At 42.5% G+C, this 18,905-nt stretch overlaps 1 protein-coding gene across 2 annotated transcripts in view; it reads right to left on the minus strand.

The window, feature by feature from the left end:
• slc25a13 (solute carrier family 25 member 13) overlaps positions 1-18,905 on the minus strand; it is a 48,881-nt gene that overhangs the window by 10,848 nt on the left and 19,128 nt on the right. Inside the window, exons 6-12 of one of the 2 annotated variants that reach the window (XM_008299516.1) lie at positions 16,611-16,704; positions 15,485-15,569; positions 13,007-13,091; positions 11,251-11,409; positions 9,354-9,406; positions 8,791-8,871; positions 2,511-2,651 (exon numbers count right to left, since the gene is read on the minus strand). In XM_008299516.1, the coding sequence (XP_008297738.1) occupies positions 2,511-2,651; positions 8,791-8,871; positions 9,354-9,406; positions 11,251-11,409; positions 13,007-13,091; positions 15,485-15,569; positions 16,611-16,704 (698 nt within the window). Of the gene's footprint in view, positions 1-2,510; positions 2,652-8,790; positions 8,872-9,353; positions 9,407-11,250; positions 11,410-13,006; positions 13,095-15,484; positions 15,570-16,610; positions 16,705-18,905 lie in introns of both variants that reach the window. The other variant, XM_008299515.1, reaches the window with a different exon arrangement.

The following is an 18,905-nucleotide window of genomic DNA, read 5'->3' on the forward strand; positions in this document are numbered from 1 at the left end:
GGTGGCGCTAGAGCGTTAGCCACCCTACCAACCGGTAGCTCCACCAGCGGAGGGTGAGCGTCAGGATAATTACCCTGACAAAGGCAGCTCTGTGCCTGGGTGCAGCCCCTCCGGAGCCAGCCCGTCTGGGGCTTGCAGGCTGGAGCTCGTCTCCTCCCCACCTCCCCGCCTCCACCACCACCACCACCACCGCTACTGCTTTCTCAATGCACTTTGTCTCCTCTCTATGCACCAGGAGACGAATGGAATTAAGTATGTGCACGAGCATGAACACATTCACATCCACGCAACACTGGTAACGTAGTGTTCAGCGGTATTTTCGCAGACAGGTGAATGGAGACTGTAGTTATGTGGACGTACACCCTGGTGCAGTCGTAAATTACTAGGAGAGAGCACGCAAACACAGCAACAGGTCGGCAGGTAGGCCGAGACAAGAGGAGGCTCAACATTCTTTTACAGTCTTGTTAAGTGAACCGAAAGGCTTCACATGCGAGTTGTCTGTGCTGACAGGTGGTCACATCGGCAGACCAAGGGACACGCAGATAAACCGGAGAAAACTGGGCCTCCTTAACACCTGCCCCTACCTGCAAGTAGGGGCATCCGATAACAAGTGAACAGCTCCAAGTACAGGTGTGAGATCTGATTGCTCAGACCAGATTGGGAGATGGTTTGGGCCGCATATGGTTGCGCTCTTTTAGCACTGTGAACGTGAAGATGTCCTCAATAAGAGACCTCTGATCTGTGTAAGTGATAATGTGTCATAAGAAAGTGTGATAACTGGGAACAACAACAGGTAAAACAGGGATTTCTTTTTCTTTTAATTTTCATCCAACTAGGCACGGGAATTGCATTGCTGCCCACTGCCAATAAAAAACAACAGTGTATTTGGTTTTTGAAAACATAAATGATGTATGTGGTCATTTGCATTAAGAGGGGGAAGTAAACTCCAATCACATGTGGCCACTGGATGGCTTACAAGCGCTCTATCGTCTCTGAAAAATAGTTTGCTAAATGGAAAGATGACAACAAACATTCAGCCACACACACAAAAAAAAACTTCAATCACCTTAAACAAGATGTAAAACAAGACTAATTAATATAACCGCAGGTATTAGATTGACATTTTCACAGTTGATTGTGTTTACAGTTGAGGCAGAATCTCTCCTGCCAAGCTCCACTGGGACTTATTTATGTAATTCAATTAAACATGCTCCATTTCACCCTGAGGGCTAATGACCTTGTCAGGCCAGTTAAGCTGCTAATGTCAGCTCCTTCACTTACACAGACCAATGTTTAAGGAACAGAACATACTCTTTAATGCGCAACAATACTGCTATATTAGCTCCCAATATGACTGTAATCTTTCACGCTTGCTTTACAATGTGCTGGCCACACAATATCACACAAACCTAATATGTTCAAACAGTGCACTGTAATTTTTAGCCCTGTGCCAATGAAAAATACCAATTATGGCAATTAAGGTTAAATACAGCTTTTAGCATAAATTGTGCCTTTTCTCATTCTCAAGCAGACCACATGGAATTGTTGATTTAAATGATAGCTGATGTAGAGTAAGGTAATATGTATAATTGTACAACAGTTAATAGAAAAATCACATATGGCTTAGTCATAACAGTAGTGGGAAATAACAGATTTTCATGAAGTTGTGAGGCAAGTGAGAATACAAAAGCATGGATACGGCCACTTGTTAGCTAATCTAATGGCAACAAATCAAAATCGAATTTGGCATTATGGTGCTGGGTTTCTGCCAAGAGTGTGCCCTTAATTTAAATAAGCTAAAATTTAAATCCTGAATACAGTTTTGTCAGCTTTGCAAGTCTTCTGTCAATCATTACACTGCATGCTACATACATAAAAGCAGGAGGCTGTTATGTTGTCATAGCTTTAGTTTAAAAATCCTCATATAAGCTACCAGCAGATTTTACATAGTAGAACAGACAACAGTATCAAGAGAGCAGTGTCGTTTCCAATGCGTGTCCAATGGATTTTGACACTGATGCGACCTGAAAGTTACGGCGGTCATGAGAGAAGAACGTTTTCATTTTTTCTGGGGTGAATTGAGTCATTCTGCTCTCCGATTCCATGGTGACTTCAAGAAAACATGTCAAACAGATCGTAAATTACCAGAGAGGACGAAGAATCATGTTAAAAAATGGATTTTGTTCTGTAGGATTATGCCACTTGTGCTGCTTCGTGCAAACAAATCCCTGATGCACTTCTCATTAGATACCAGTGTGAGACACTGAGATATCTCTCAATGGACAACTGTCACAAGTTGTAAAATTCATAATTTTAACACTCATTTCTTGCGCATATGAAGGAATGTGTTGCTAAGAGACAAGGTCAGACAGCCAGCAGACATAAAAAAAGGAGTACAATAGTTCCACATCAGACACAAAGAGCATCTTACATTACTTATTCATGAGCCTTTAGTTGCACTGTGTCCAGCCATCTACACATGCGCCTCTGACCCTAACAGTGTTTCCCACCTTGTAAAGCCCGAAGAAGCCGAGGTCCTTGATGACGGACAGGGCGCTGACCCTCGGCCCCGTGGTGATCTCTCCTGCCACCTGCAGACGGATCTTTACTATCTCCAGAGGGTTGGTGAAGATCACCTGCGATCCACCAGCCTGGAGGAAGACAAAGAAAAAAAACATTAATATCTAGACATTGATTTATTTGAAACTGTCTGGTAGCAAATATGCTTGAATGAATGCAGACAAACAGTACACATCCCAACACCTCTGACTCTGAAATTCATCACTGCAACACTTCCATCCATCCATTAGCTATACACCGCTTAATCCTCATTAGGGTCGCGGGGGGGCTGGGAAAATATTAATACTGTAAGACACACCACAGAAGAAGTTCAAACAGCATGGCTTTCTTCCAGCTGCCCTCCAGCTCTCTCTGTTGGATTTCAACACTTTTCCTATTACTGCTACTTGACCTGGAGCATTTTTCTTTATTATAAAGATGTGTAGCCCTACAAAGCTTTATAATGTTTTTTTTTTTTTAAGTACTTGTTTAGCTTTTGTTGACTTCATAACGGTAGTGATTCTTTGTGTTTTATGTATTACTAAAGTCATCGTGGGTGATGGTACTTGAATGCATTACACTTAAAGGTGTGCCCCATAATTTCCTCTGCATTAACATACTTAAGAGGAGCAAAACATTGTACAGAAATGCATAATACTATGGATCTCAGCCACAACATCAACTAGTCAAACTTTGTATGAGTCACACTGCTTCATGAAAATCATTTACAAGATACAAATTTTGATATTATTGAAATATCAGCGGCCGATAATCAATGGACTCGGATGGTTGCTAAAAGCAGTTTAAAAATGACACAGCAATTCTACATCAATAAAATCAGTGCTTGGGGTTTCAGAGGGTTAAACACTTACTTTAATTGCCGCAAATAAAACTCCATTTCAACACTAACTGTGTCAGCGTTTAATAGGAGAATTTGAGTGCTGCCTGAGATCCACTTAGGACTGTTTCATCTCAATAGAACACACTGAATATAAAAAAAACCCAAAAAACATTATGATACAATCAACAAAGTATAATCATTATCTTGCTTGCGCGCGACTGCAGCAAGTGATGTAATTTAACAATGTTGCAGCCTCAGCAACCAAGCTCCAAAACAAACATGTAAAGAGGAGGAGAACGAACACGAGAGAATACGAGGAAATCCAGCTGATGCGGTCGAGTCTGTCAGCTGTTTGTCTTCATCACACAGACCCCGCGGGGGACTCTGACTTCTCTTTTTCTCTCTAACCTCTCACTTCACATCATCCTCCAAACCTGTACTTGTGAGGGGAGGGTAACAATACTGCAGCAAGTTCAGACTGGTTTCTCTACCTTTTTTCTGGTCAGCGGGGCTTTTAAGTATAAGAGGTAGCTGCTGTGATGGAGTTGCAGCAAGACAAATGGTTAACTGTGGCTAGTCGGGGAACATGACAGCATTTCCAGCACGCTGAGAAATGTATACACACTTTGAAGATTTATATTTGGAAAATGGGCTTTCTTTTTTTTTTTTTGACTTGTATTTTGCATTTTCCTTTCATTGTTTCTTGAACTCTGGTCCTCTGAATGTCTTCCCAGCATTATCTCTCCCAGTTTCTTGCTTTGACCTCGTCTCTCTCATCCTCTTTAATATCGTCTGTTTCTCGCTACGGTTGCCAGTGGTTACAGTAGCTACACGCAAAAGGGCGGCACATCGCAATTAGATAGCAATCGGTTGCCATGGCGCCATTGCTGTCTTAAATAGGCCTGGTCTGTTTGTTGTTGTTTCTCTGCCTTTCTCCCTCTCCTTCATTTGCTTCCTTATGAATGATGGATTGTGCTTGTAGCCTCTTGCCTTACGGGAAGGCATCAAGCCTCAATCTGCAACATGGGCAGCTTTTTTTTTTGTTGCAAAAAGTCCCTCCGTTTTAAGTGTTACCATATATTGCCTAAGAGAAGAGAGGGAGGAGGGAGAGACAGAGATTATAATCGTCTCATTGAAGGTGTGTGCAGTCGCTTTTTAAACAACACAGAGTATAGTGGGCCACAGCTTCCCTTCTAGACCCAGCGAGAGGCTGTGAATAGCAAGAGGGCTGCTGCTGCAAAGCTGCTTCATCTCACAGCTAACTCTTTATGACTTGTTTTATGGAAATAACCTAGTTGATTACATGCTGGCTAATAGCGCAAGCATTAAGAGGCTATTGGCCCCAGCCCCTAGCAGTGTTGGCTGCATCAATTGGATTCTAATGAGACTGGAGATGGAGGAGATGGAGATGTTGTTTACCCAAGACGAGTAAACAACAACACTGTTCAGTGAGATGAGCTGACAATTAGACCTAACAACGTGAGATAAAAAGACCGACAGTGCTGCAGCTTTTCACCATCCCATATTCCTACATGTCTGTGGAAAATAACTTGAAAAAACTTCAACGCAGGACAGAGAGAGAAGCAGACAAACAGAAAATATAAGATAATCAGAGAAATAAACAGACGGAGCTAATGAGAGAGGGAGAAAGAAACAGAGAGAGGAGCAGTCAAAACAAGAGAAGTGAGGGAAGGTCGAGATTGAGGCAGAGAGGTTGAGGGTTGTGATTATGGAGTGACAGCGTCGGCGGTTCTCTGATGATTCCCAGGTAATTACAAGGCAAGGTGATCCTTGGAAACCTGGGACGTCAGCACCTTATGCACGCATCGCAGCCCCTGGCTATGTGTGTGTCCTGCAAAAAGAGCTTAGTAAAGTTTAGGGGTACCTGCGTTTCCACCCCCCCCAGTGAAAATACATGCATGTCAACCACTGACTTAAGGTCAAACAAGAGATTAGCCATCCACCATCCGTAAGTATTAATAACATTTTAATTTGTGGCTTAATGTACGTGTGTTAGATTCACAGATAATGTTTTCATAGCTCACATCAGGCCTGAAAAAGAAAACCATTAAAAAAACACCAACTACATTCACAATGAATCTGAACAAAGTGTTACTATGCTTTGACTCGCAGTCGTAACTCCACTCCTCCTCTCAAGCAATGACCCACTAAGTATTTTGTGTAACTTAAGTCCTGAAATGCAGGCCAGCAACTGCCAGATAAGCATCCAGCCAGCTCAGTAAACGGTGCATGCCATTCTTACCAAATAATCATTAGAAACTGGCAACCCACACTGGAGCTTAATGGTGCTGAGCCACAGGTTTAGAGAGGGAAAGAGGGGGGAGGGAGCGAGAGGAGGAGGAGGAGGAGGAGGAGGAGAGGAAAGAGTGGGTGAGGTGAGGAGGAGTATATTTAAGAGATAAGAAAAGCAAGAAAAGAGCACAAGGGGCAGAGAGAAGGGTGAAGCAAAACAGCACTTTAGAGGAGATAAAGATGCTACTTTGAGATATGCGAAGTTTACTTCACTAAAAGCGAACATATAACACTTCTAATTCCGTGTTCTCTTTTTCTTTCTCTCGTTTTTTTCCCCCCTTTCTTTTTTGCTTTATAGACTGTGGATCTGAGGCTGACACTGTGGTCCAAACCAACACTTTCACAGCTACCAAATGATATAAACAGATTTCATGTGCTGTGGCTGGAGCCTCGCTAAAACAGGGTTCAGGAGGGTTTGACGTGAGTGCGTGTATGTGTGTAAGATAAAGTGGCAGGCAGAGTGCAGTGCCAGCACTAACACCGGGGCCTCAGCCAGGATGAAAGGAGCTGTCATGACGGCTCACGGAGGAAAAGAGGAAAAATCCATCCATCCGCACTCCTCTCCTCTACATTTATCCTCTCTCTCTCTCTCTCTCTCTTTCTCTCTCTCTCTCTCTGTCTGTTATGGTTCTTCTTTTGAATCCATATGGGTTGTATAAAAAAAAAAAAAAAAAAGGCAACCGCTATTTTTCACACCCAGGACAGTGCAGAACATTTCTTGACTATATTTGCCGTCGCGTAGTCGCTGCGCTCTTTCCGTTCCTCTCTTACACGGAACAAAATCACCGTCCAAAATTTAAGTTACAGCAAATGTACTGTGCTAAAACATTTCTTAAACATATTCCCAGAACTAATAAGGTCAATTGAATGTGCCTGAGTGGAGCTAAACCCATAATGACTTGTGTATCCTGAAATACTTTGCTTTAGTGATCAGCATCAAAAGAGGGTTGAGTGAAAGACCTTCTTTCATTTGCTCAGGCTAAGGCTGCCAGCCTTGGAGGACTCGCTGTGTGTGTGTATGTGTGTGTTTGTATGTTGTGTGTGTGTGTGTGTGCGTACATGCATTGGGGGTAGGCTGTGACAGCTCAGTGATCAAAACCTATGATGGGAGGGGAGCAGGTAACAGACTGGAGGGGGGCTCAGGTAGCAGCCGCTGTCAATCTTCGTCTCCTCCCTGAAAGTGTTTGTGTGTGTGTGGGTGTGTGCACCTGTATGCTCTTCGGTTTGTTACACGTGCGCACACCGGCGTGCACGGTGTGTGTTTTTGCTCTTTCATGTGTGATCTTTACAGGTTCCATCAACAAACAGCGAAACTGCTGGCCTCCAAACAAGTCCATGTCTGTCTGCTCAACTGTCACAGGGGCAGCACTCAGAAAACAGGTCAACACAGTTAAGAGATGCATGCTGCCGTAATACTGTACACACTGCCGGGGTACTGTACAGCATCATTTCAACACAGTGCACTTTGAAGAGCCTGGATGAAGAAAAAGGAGGCAGAGGGATCGTACACTGAAATATGTAATGTTGATTGTATTTGATTAAGAGAGAAGTTTTCCAAGGGAATCTGACCAAGAAACTGAGAAGAACATTAATTTAAGTGGACAGGTGTGATTGCTAAATATGATTAGACACTGTCATGGTACAAGGGCTTTCTTGGACACGAGGGGTCACGCGGTTTCCCAGAACTGGATGCTTGATGGGTGTACAACTAGGCAGGCTACACCCTCCTCACACAAACACCTTATTGGACAATGGCTTTCATTCGTGGGCTGTCTGTTCCAAGATTTCAAACCAGACCGAAATGGCAGTTTGGAAGCCTTCTTTTATAATATGAAAACAGTTTACTAAAGTTTTTCAGGAGTTTCCACCGTGATTTCCATAAAGTAAGCAAGACTTCAACTTTTTGTAAATGAGTAGTGGACAACATGATGCCCTGTCTCTAAAAATGCAACTAGAAAACATTGCACGGCTGCTTACATAGACATGGTATGAGTAGTGTGGATATGACAGATCCTGTGGACATGCATCATCAGGGGCATTAGAATTTATAAATTAGAAACAAACACTATAATAACATACAGTGTACATTGTCTGATATCCATTTTTTTCATTACAATTCTATGCAATCAATTTCCTATTTCTATTTTCCTTTTTTTTGTGAAAACAAAACAAAAATAGTAGTAGTAATAGTAGTTCTCCTCAGCGATGGAGAACAGTCTGACTGCACCTCACTATCATTCTGCTATAGGGGGAAATATGAACCATTTACAGTTGTTTTGGGCAGAGCAAAGCCCAAGATAAAGTGGCGATGCCCCTGCAACACTCTCATTAAAATAGCTAATTCACTAACAAGCTTAGTGCATCGTCTAACTGTCAGCATGTAGGCAGCGGCATGGAAGCGTTGTTGTTTCCTGTAGTCAAGAGAGGTTTGAAATTGGTAGCACACGGATGGCAGAAGATGAGGAGAATGCCACATGTAATGCCTCACCAATGGCAGGTTTATATCCACAGTCTATGTCTGGTTAGTTAGGCGAAGAAAACGGTGGCTTATGGAGAAATTTTTTTAATAAACCTATCATCTGTACAGTTACACACCGCAATACACAAACCAAAATGTGTAGTTAAAAAACTTGCTTATCTAATGCAGTTATACAACAATATGTCAGTATTGTTTATTATGATTTAACACCTTTTTATCACATTAAAAGGTCTGCTGGAATTATTATAAACAATGTGACACTGCACACTGACTTGAATAAAATTAGAAATTTGTTTAAGTCTATGATATAAAAGTAAGGATTAAACAGAAACCCAAAGGTCAAATGGTTTTGTAACGCTGTGAGCCCGACTACCGACGAATTATCTAATAACTCATTATTACTTATTTATTCATATCTGCTTTTTCTTTTTTTTATTTTGTTACAGAAGGTCTTGGCTGAGAGTTTAGATTGTTGTGTCTTTTGAGTCCACAGGATGTAAAAAGTTCCTGAATATAACACCCAAATTCTGTTCAGGTTGTCACCACTGAAACCTGCTCACCATTGAACCTGCACACAAGCTGATAATGTGAAACTTACACATCCACCAGCCATGATCTCAGCAGCCAGAGGGACTGTACCATCTTTCTGTCTGGTCTTTCCTCGCACAAAGTCATTCACCTGGAGACACAAAAGTTATGGACTTTAAAAGTACTATAGTAGATCAGAAAATGAAAATATGGATGTGTACAAGACTTAAATGTGTTGGAAATCAGCTACATAAAGTCTAATGCTACTTCTTACAAATGTGTTTGTTGATTTACTTTGCAGCTGGAGTTTATAAAAAATAACATCTGTGGTATTAACAAGAACACAGAAAAAATCAGCTACTAGAGACTAACATATGTTGCAATGACAACAGTAATGCTGATGGTGCATGTCACTGAGTGCACCACAAATATTATATGCTGTAAATGCTTTTAATCAAGATGTCTGACTGACAGTTAACAGATGCATTTATGCATTTGTCTGTCTTTATGTTGCGCAGTATCTGATAATACAAAATCCGTCCGCAAGATCAAAGTGATGGAAGAAGCGTATGGATCTCTGTCTATGTGAATGCACATGCGTGTGTCTGCACGCTTTCTAACACAGCGACTTACTGTGAGCTTTATGGCTTTCTCGGGCGCCACACCCAGTAGCTGTGGTACCAGACCTATCATTAGGAAACGACAAGATGATTAGAAAAAAAGAGCGCTGTGGTACCCCTACTCTCACACACACATATATACATATACATATACCACTTCCACACACTCCACATCAAGTGTGGCTTCCCGCTGCATGCGTCCGACCGTGCAAGATCCCCCAGACACTAATGAAATCTATTGATGTGGAGTGTGGGGACATCAGAGTAGCAACAAGAGAGAGAGGAAGAAAGGGTAAAGAGAGGATGAAGTGAGCGAAACTGCTTCCCAGAATAGGAAAAAAGGGCAGAGTATAAAACAAACCAACCAAAAGTTTACGCAGACCTCAATTACAACCCAGAGACGGATAAAAATAAACAAAATAATCACAACAGAGCACAATGAAACTTGGCCCCCTACCCAGCCCCAAAGCAAGAAACACACACTCAATGACTTCTTCAAAGCAACAAACACAGTTAATAATCCACTGCAGTCTGTGTGTAGTGAGGCCACACAATCGCACACAATCATATACTCCATTTGGAACTTGGCAAAAGGACCTCCCTGGACTTCATAAAAAAGGCAAAAAATAATCATTTTTGAAGAGTTTTCTTCTTTTTTTTCCCCAAAAGCGTACATGCTTTCATCAACAAAGGATAAATGTGAACACACACAAAAGGACACAGGAAAATACTCCAAATTCATTTTGTCAAAAGCATCCACACAAGAAAAAGATGCTCCTGTTTTTTTCTTGTGCTGTTTGGTTTATGACAGATCTCGGCATCCCACAACAAAAGCAATTTTGCACCACTAATTCCGCATTCTTCCCACAGCAGATTTTTCCAACAGTGAAGGCACTTTCAACTTATATTACATAACTACAGTTTGGCTGCCAGGATACCTGTCTGGCCATCTACCTGGAGCCAGACCTGTCTGTCTCTGTGTCTCTGAAGCCACTTCACTCTTGATAGCCTTTGTGTTTCCCACAGAAATTCAAGCATTCAAGTTTCCTCTTGGGAGCCCAGTTCTGTCAATCAAAATCCTGGGATTTTTAAAAAGGCCCTGCCGCTGTTCCAGGGGACCTCTTTTCAATCCTTCTTTAATCTGACCCCAACAATACAGACACAGACACACTAACCGCAGTTTCTGAGGACAGGACAGGTAGTCATTATTGATGTCTTGCCCTGGTATGTACGTACCTGCATGGCCAAGTAGTCCACTGCATGCCTACATTCTTGTGTGTCTGCTCAGTGTCTATAATGTGTTTGTATGAGTGTGTAGGTCTAGACGTGCGACATCACTACATCGTGACACAGGCCTAAAGGTATGTGGCCTTGCGTGTGACGTTCATTGTCCTGCTCTGAAAGTCCCCAGCCAGCCGGTAATCACTTCAAAGAAGACAGGTCAACAGAGAGGTGAACCCGCACCGCCCTCCTGTCCACCCTACACTTTTCTTCTCCTCTCGTCTCCTCTCGCTTCCCTTCTCTTTTATTGTCCCTACCACTTCATTCTTCTTTCTTCTCTCTCATCTTGGCGCCTTTTTCTTGAAAACCTAGATTTGACTGTGTGTGAGTTGTTTTTCCCTGAAAGTTGTTTGCAAACACAATTGTGGGGATGGATTCAATTTATTTGAAATGTGACTTATTATCATGTAGTGTATGTTAAACCCACATACAGTGTGTTATACAGGCTGAGAAAAATGATCTGGAAAGTACCAGTAATACATTATACAGAAGATAAGAAATATGCTACACTACAGTAGCCACAAAATGCTGCGTGGCGAGTTTGTAACCATGCCATATTACACATAGCTTTATGTGAATATTTGCCAAATATGCATAGAGGTTTAAATTTTCTGTTCAAGCAAACCCACCTCGGTAAAGGCCGAAGAAGCCCTCGTAGCGCACCACCTTCTTGAAGCAGTCAAAGCTGCTCTTGTACATGAGCTCTCCCACCAGGGATCCGCTGCTCCTCTGGTTCTGCATGCGTGTCTTCACCAGATCAATGGGATACACAGCAGTGGCACCCACAGCTACAGAGAGTAAAACATGTATTTAGATACTGGTCACAAGTTATGACGGTATATTTGTGTTCATTTTTATTACAGTATTTATTGACGTTTAATAACCATGCCACCATTGTCCCCCTCCTTTGCCTTATGAATATGATTTTTCCTTCTTTCTGTTTCTCAAAAAATATGGAAAAAGGATTACAAACATGGAAGAGTTGGACTACCTTCTCTTTAGAAAATATGTTCATACAAACTGATTTGTGAGAAATGCAACTAAAAATGTAGATTCAATGGTTTGTTCACCAACACAAACATACAACTGCTTTCATAGGACCTACAGCAGTAACTGAGCAGAAAGACCCGTGACAGCTGTTGAAGGCATATTCTGTAAAGTAATCAGGATAAAGGAGATGCTGAGCCTCACGCAAGAATCACTTGTACAAATAGATGTGTTCTTAAGTGGCACAACGAAGTAATTTAAGAGAAATTGTCACATTTGACAATTTTCTTGTACTCAAAAGGCACAAACAAAATTCATGAATGATCGAGGCCTATCCTAAGACTTGTACACAGATATGAAACACTTGCTTGACTTAAGAATTTTAATGCGCTGTGACGTGATGCCAAAACTGAAACATGTCCACAAATGGAGCGGTCAGTATTATAAAGCAGTTAATCAAATTTCACGTGCATGCACACACTCGGGTGGCATTCGTCAGGTTGAACCGGGCAATTCGCAAAAAGTTTATGTCGTTAGGAGGTCATACAAAAATGTTTTACAGTGCAATGAGTGCTCCAAATCGAATTCCTTTCACTTTGATTGCTTTGATGAAACTACCTGCAGTTGCTAGATGCCACTAAAGATAGGTGAGAAAAATTGTTTTAGTAACTTGGGTGACGTGACCCATTAGGAAGAGGAAGATGAAGCAGAGGACGAGGAGCAGAAGGAGGAAGGGGAAGTGTGCAGGAATAATGTTAAGAAAGATGCTGAAGTGTTTTGAGTTGCAGTGTCTTCGGCCTGTCACGCGGACACAAACAAAAAGATCCGACCCAAGGCGACAGACTTAATTAGAGAGAGACCGAGAAAGAAGAAGGGATGGCAGACCCATACCTCCTTATTAAGCTGTCTCCTTTGGGATAGAAGGAGGAGGAGGAGAAGGGAGGAATGAAGGAAGGAAGGAGGAGCAGAAAAACAGTGGGGTGTCTGGAGCCAAACACAAGGCCTAGGCACTATCCTTCACCCCCCCTCCAACCTCATCGTCTGTCTTCTGATCACTCACACAGGTACAAAAGGACACACAGGAGGGTTTTCCCATGCCACGCAGAGAGGCATGAGACGGGGCAGAACGAAGGATGGCAGAGAGAGCGGAAAAGATAGAGAGAGAGATTGAGCGAGAACAAGAAAGAGAGGGAACACTTCTCTTTAAGCAGGAGAGTGACCGTTGCTCTTGTAAAGAAGAGAGAGGGCAATAGAGGGGCCATTGTCCTCTCTCTCTCACCCTTTTCTTATGAGGACAGCACAGGGCGGGGGGCAGGTAGGCAGGCGAGCAGGTAGGTGGGTAGGAGGGTGGGTGGTGGGGTGAAGGTATGCAGGGAGCCAATGGGGCGTGACTCTTACCCCCTGCTACTGAGCCAAGACTGAATCTGTAGACCGACTCTGCCACCTGGACAAGGATGGGGCGGGAGCCGTCACTGCCCAACTGCTGCTCGCACACAGGAAAAGAGACAATAAAGATGTTAGTACAGAAGTGGAAGAAATGAACAGCTAAAGAGGGACTTGACGTTAGACAAGCTATTGCTTTCACTACAGAGTGACATGCCACATATTTAATTCCACCTCCCAGGAAGAAAATTTAGAGGCCAGTAAATCGCTTGTTTGTTCACTTCCTGTGTAGGATTTCACATGAAGTCCCAATTTCATGAGGGACATTGGTCTTAGAGTATAAATGTAATTCAAATACATTTTGCTCATGAGAAATTTAAACGTGAAGCTGGTTGAAGACATGTTTTTCTCTGCACAACTAAACACAAGTTTAACTCACTGATTTACTCAAATGTTTTAGAACACAGTCAAGACATTCAGTCTCGTTATAACAATTAACTCCATATTTTTCAGGTCAACTGATTTGTTGTTTAGGGCAATGTTGGAAAATGGTCATGCTCATGGCACAAGACAACATCTTCACAATGCTTGTTTTGTCCAACTAATACTCAAAAACCTAAAGAAATAAATACAGATACAGAGTAATACAGAAACACAAAAAAAAACTCTGTATTGGGAAACTGTAACCAGAAAAAGTTTTGAATTTTTATTTTTTTTTAAAACGACAAGTTTACATTTTGGGCCAATTAATGAATTGTTTAGCTGAGCAACATTTTCAGCACTAAAAATAGCTAATAAAAGCAACAAAAAAAAAAACAACTCAAGTGATCAGGTGGTGCAGTAGCAGCGTAAAGTGTCAGAATTGGTAAATGTTCAAACTACAAGCTTCAGCTAATTATGTCTTTTTTTTACTGCAAAATATGTGTGGTTTCTGGAAATTCAAGGAAATGAATGTACGTGATTTAGCATGCAAGTTAACTCTTTGATTTAACATTTAATCAACACATATCTATTTCTGATGCACACACATAAAGTCTATCTCCACTTAAAAGTTGAGCATACATATAAAGCTGCAAATACTATCTGTTGACATATCTACTTAAAATTGTACATAGCTCAGCTGGATTAACATTAGTCTCACAGGAATTTATCTGTGCAACATAAATCTGCTCTACGCTGCAGAATACACCCTTGTGATCATAATCACTGCATTTTGCAAAAGTTTCGTGTTAGTTGCCCATATGAGCGACACAGGAACAGCCACACTCCCCCATCCACCTGCGCTACCTGTTGCTTTGATCGGTCTCCCCAGCCCTGGTCTCAAGGTAGGGGAGGGGGTTGTTTGTGTGTGTGTGTGTAAGAAGGGGGATGGGAATCTCTAAAATAGGTCCACCTGTCAAAGTATAACCCCACTTCCTTCACACAACCTCCTCCACTTCATCCTCCTCATCTATGTCTGCCTGGAGACAGATTTTACTTGGCAATACTGATGGGATGTTTGAGGGAGAAAGAGGGAACAAGTTAACAGGATATAAAGAGAGAAAAGGCAAACTGACAAACACGCATATGGGAGAGGGAGAGAGGGAGAGAGAGAGAGAGAGAGAAGTAGATCAAAAAAGAAATGGAGAGAAGTAGCAAAAGATGAGGAGAGAGAGCTCCAGCTAGCTGGCGGCCAGCCCCTGAGCCCAAACCACAAGGGCCTAAAGTGGCTCATTGTGGTGGGACTGGCGTCTGTGTAGTGCTGGGCCCCTTTGCTTTCTCCCCTTTGGCCCCAGCCTGCTCCAATATGGCCTGGCCAAGCCTTCAGCGTAGCGCTGGAACCCACCAGGCAACACAACTCTGACCAAACAGCCGGAGTAAGAAAATAGTCCTCTGCTCATCTGTCTGGCTGTCCATACGTCCTTCTTACTTTCCTTTGTTACAAATTGCTCTTGTTAGCTGGCTATTACTTGCAACTTGAAGCATGTCTGAATTTCATCGGGTCTTGAGGATGGCTCTGCCCATCTTTATTTCCATGGATTTGTGAGTTGTGTGTGTATGTTTTTTTAAGACGTCGACCACATGTCAGGGAGAGGTCTAGTGGTGTTTTCTCTGAGTCTTTTTAGCTTCAAGTCTATGATGGGAACTTGTTGAACACAACTTGGTCTGAACCTTGGTATGAACTTTTGAAAATGAGCTGGTCTGATGGGTACTGGCTGACTGGCATTTTGAGTGTTGGGATCGGTGTCTCCTGTATTTCTTTATTTCACTTTGATATGACTTTGAACCAGTGCCTGTGCATTAATTGTGTAATTCATGCCAAAATCACAAGTCAAGCTGATGTTTTGTTTTGGGGGATTAATTACATGCGAACAGGAGATATCATTATCCGTAATTATAAATCTTAATCATCAGTGCGGTGACATTTAGCCCAAGAGAACGTATCGAGAAGGAAAAGAGCTGCCAATGTGGAAGAGGAAACCAAACACATCAACAAGTTTTCATATGCTGTACCTGTCTCTGAATCTCAGCCAAGTTGTAGGGCAAGGCGCCTTCTTCCAGCGGAGCAATCTTCTCAATGTCCACTAAACCAACACGTCTGGTAAAGAGAAACAGACAGGAGAGAGTGAGAAGTTTCAAGTAACTCTCAGAGGATTATAATTTCATTCATGTACTACCAAGACCGTGACCTTTGCAAGCTCAATCTGTCAGTCTGAAGTTACCCAAAGTTTGTGGATACTTTGCCATCGTTCCATGTGAAAATATTGTGGCATTCACGAATCCAGACCTGCGCTTGGCATGGCTGAGTTAGACAACCGATCTATAGGAACTGACAGCTCATATTCCTTTATCACTTCATCCAAGTACAACACAGATAATTTAATCTTTGGAGGTCTTTCCACTGCATCTCTGTGACGGTCCCAAAATTCCCAGGCTCAGGGAACTGGGAACGCCAAATCCTCCCCCACCCTCCACCCCTCTCCTCTGAATATTGGGGCTATTATCTCTCACATCTCCAATCAAGGGGAGTGGAGAGAGCTATTAAAGTATCCCATTGCCCAGAAATAATAATCAAGTGGTGTCTCAGGCCGGGGTTAGAAATTATGAACACACTGGTCGGGCCGCGAGGCAGACGCAAAGGAAGTGGGGGAATGTGAGACATATACAGTTGTTTTGTGCCACGGATTACAGCGACTGGAATTGCCCCTTTTTTATGATAAATGGAAGTTTGGATTGGGTTTAGACTGAAAGAAGATTCTCTGGCACTGGATACATGTCAGATTCTTTTGATCCATTGCGGAGAAGTTTGAGAAAGTGCTCGTCTCTCTGAGATATGGACCCTGGGGCTAAACCTGCGCTTTGGGGGGGCAAGTTTGGAATAGTCTTGTAATTGTGAGATACCATTTCACTACTGCTCTGCTACAACGCAGCTACAATTCACAAAATACTTGCAATGAATCCCTCTACCTGCTTGGCAATCATATCCACAATACTGATTTCCTCACAGATTGCATACCATAAATAAATAAAAACTTCCATGGTCCTCTATCCCGATAACTCAGCTGCTTGTTTATGTATACAATCATTTGCCTTGCTGTTTATGTATCCCCATGTGTGCATATCTTTTTGTCTGTCTTACCCACGAGGCTCTGACAGGTCAGCCAGTTGAAAGAGGATGTCGACTTCCATGGGCGTCACCTGGCCAAACCTCTGAGCTGCCATAATGAACTCCTCTACAAAGAAAGAGAGGTTTTTATTTAGTTTTTACTGAAATAATGAGCACCACACCATGAGATGCAAAAATACATTTACATATAGATTCATGAACTGATACAGAAATTAATTAATATATTTATTAAGAATTAAGTCTCCAGTTGAGCCCCACAATACACCACGCCACACCATAAAGACTGCTCAGGAAGGGCTCAAGGAACACAGCAATGAGTCCAAGATGTTGACATGACTTTAAAACTCTCTACATGCCATTGCATCCATGGAATTGAATCCATTGTTAGCAGGGGGAGCACTAACGACTCACATAACGAGGGGGAGGAGCAACAAACCCCCACTTGAAACTGAAACATAGGTGTTAATGGATCCTTAAGGATACAAGTATCTGGAACTCCCAACCAGTCAGTCAGACCTGATGAAGCCTCTTGGATGAGAGGTGGAACGTCTTCAAGGAACTCAAGCAAGTCCAGTCGCTACGATTAATCCACGAGAATAACCATGACCTGGATGACTGAGAATCTTCACAGACATGGAATGCAGACGCCATCCAGAGAAGCCCCACCCCACATTTCACAGGACCCAGAGGATCTGCTGTCTAATGACTACCAAAGGTCCTGTGTACATGCCCCAAACATTCATTGCTGATTGGCCAGTACAAGGGGGACCTGCATACTACATATAAAGCGAGCGGTAATAATGTTGTGGCTGATCAGTTTATTTAATTCCTGCAGAGTGTTTTGGTAACCTCCAGCTGGAGGCCCACAGGGAGCATCATGATCAAATACCTGAACGATCTCAACTGGCTCGTATTAATGTAAAGGAGCTGTATACCCACTGCAAGCTGCTTTGGAATTTTTAAGATATCAGCTCAAAGCTCATGATCATAGGGAAGTCTTGGAATGTAAATTGATGGGTAAATGGAGAGTCTAGCTTTGAGGCCCAGGTCCATTTTCACCTTTGGAGAACAACACTAAATCCACATCACAGCAGACAAGACATCAATCTGCCTGTCCATCTCATGGTCCAGTATACCTTCACTTACAAGCAAGTCCAGAGAGTCCTTACCCTGTACCTTGAGACAACATCTTCCTTTTAACTTAGTGTTAACCTAATTTGCCTTTTTTTTCTGGCCTAAAATTTTGAAATGTGGACAATGATCCTAACAGATGGCTACAAACTGTCCCAAAGCATGCTGAAGTAATGCCGGCTGGAACCAACACAACTACATCATTAGCAAACCACAATTCAGCCATGATATCACCAAACTGGACATTCTCAACTGCTTGGCTGTGACTTAGAATTGCTTTTGAGAAATTTTTAAACAGAATACGAGACAAGGAACAGCCTTGGCGGATCCAAAAGCCTACTGAGAATATTTTTGATTTATTGCAGAGGCAGGTGTACAATGGCTGGATGACTTGGAGCAACACAAGCACCACATTTTGTGGCAACCGTTTCTACGTTGGCTGATTCACTGCTTCACAACCAGGACACAACCTGTTTTTCTTGAATCCAAGGTTGAGGTGGATCAATTAGGTGATGAACGCTGGGCCTTGCTAAAGTGTTGCATTGCATTATGTTTTTGTTGCTCTTGTTACTTGAGATACAGACACACTGAGGAATAAGAAAATTAAGACTGATAAAGGAATAATTGCCCATAGCGGCATTAAATGTTACAGTGCTTTTTGATGGCTTTTCCCTTCCACTTCTGTCACTCATACCACCAACTCTGTGACTTGGTTGTGACCTACAGAGAAAAAAGTGTCAAAGCACATTAAATAACATAGAATAAAAAAATGGCCATGGAGAGTTATGGACTTCAAGAGTTCTTTGAGGCAGCTTTAGCATGTCGTAACTTAAGACCTGGTCTATTGTTGGGTGAAAAATGAACAGGTTGACTGTAGGCTGGCTTACAGTGGAGGAGTCAGCATTGTTTGACCTGCTTTATTCAAAGAGCAGCAGGCTGGGGTTGTGACAAAGTCGTCCTACACTGGAGCCATTCACCCCGCCGAGGCTCAGCTTACCCCTGAGGCATGCTCTCTTTCTCTCTCTCACACACACATATCTACGGGTACATGCAGGTAATGCTCACAAGCATGTGAGACAGCATACTTACACAGGAGTAAACCCACACACACACACAGACACGCACACACACACACACACACACACACACACACACACACACACACACACACACACA

Source organism: Stegastes partitus, unplaced genomic scaffold (assembly GCF_000690725.1).
Source record: "Stegastes partitus isolate 25-593 unplaced genomic scaffold, Stegastes_partitus-1.0.2 Scaffold1428, whole genome shotgun sequence".
In the NCBI taxonomy this organism is placed as follows: Eukaryota; Metazoa; Chordata; class Actinopteri; family Pomacentridae; genus Stegastes; species Stegastes partitus.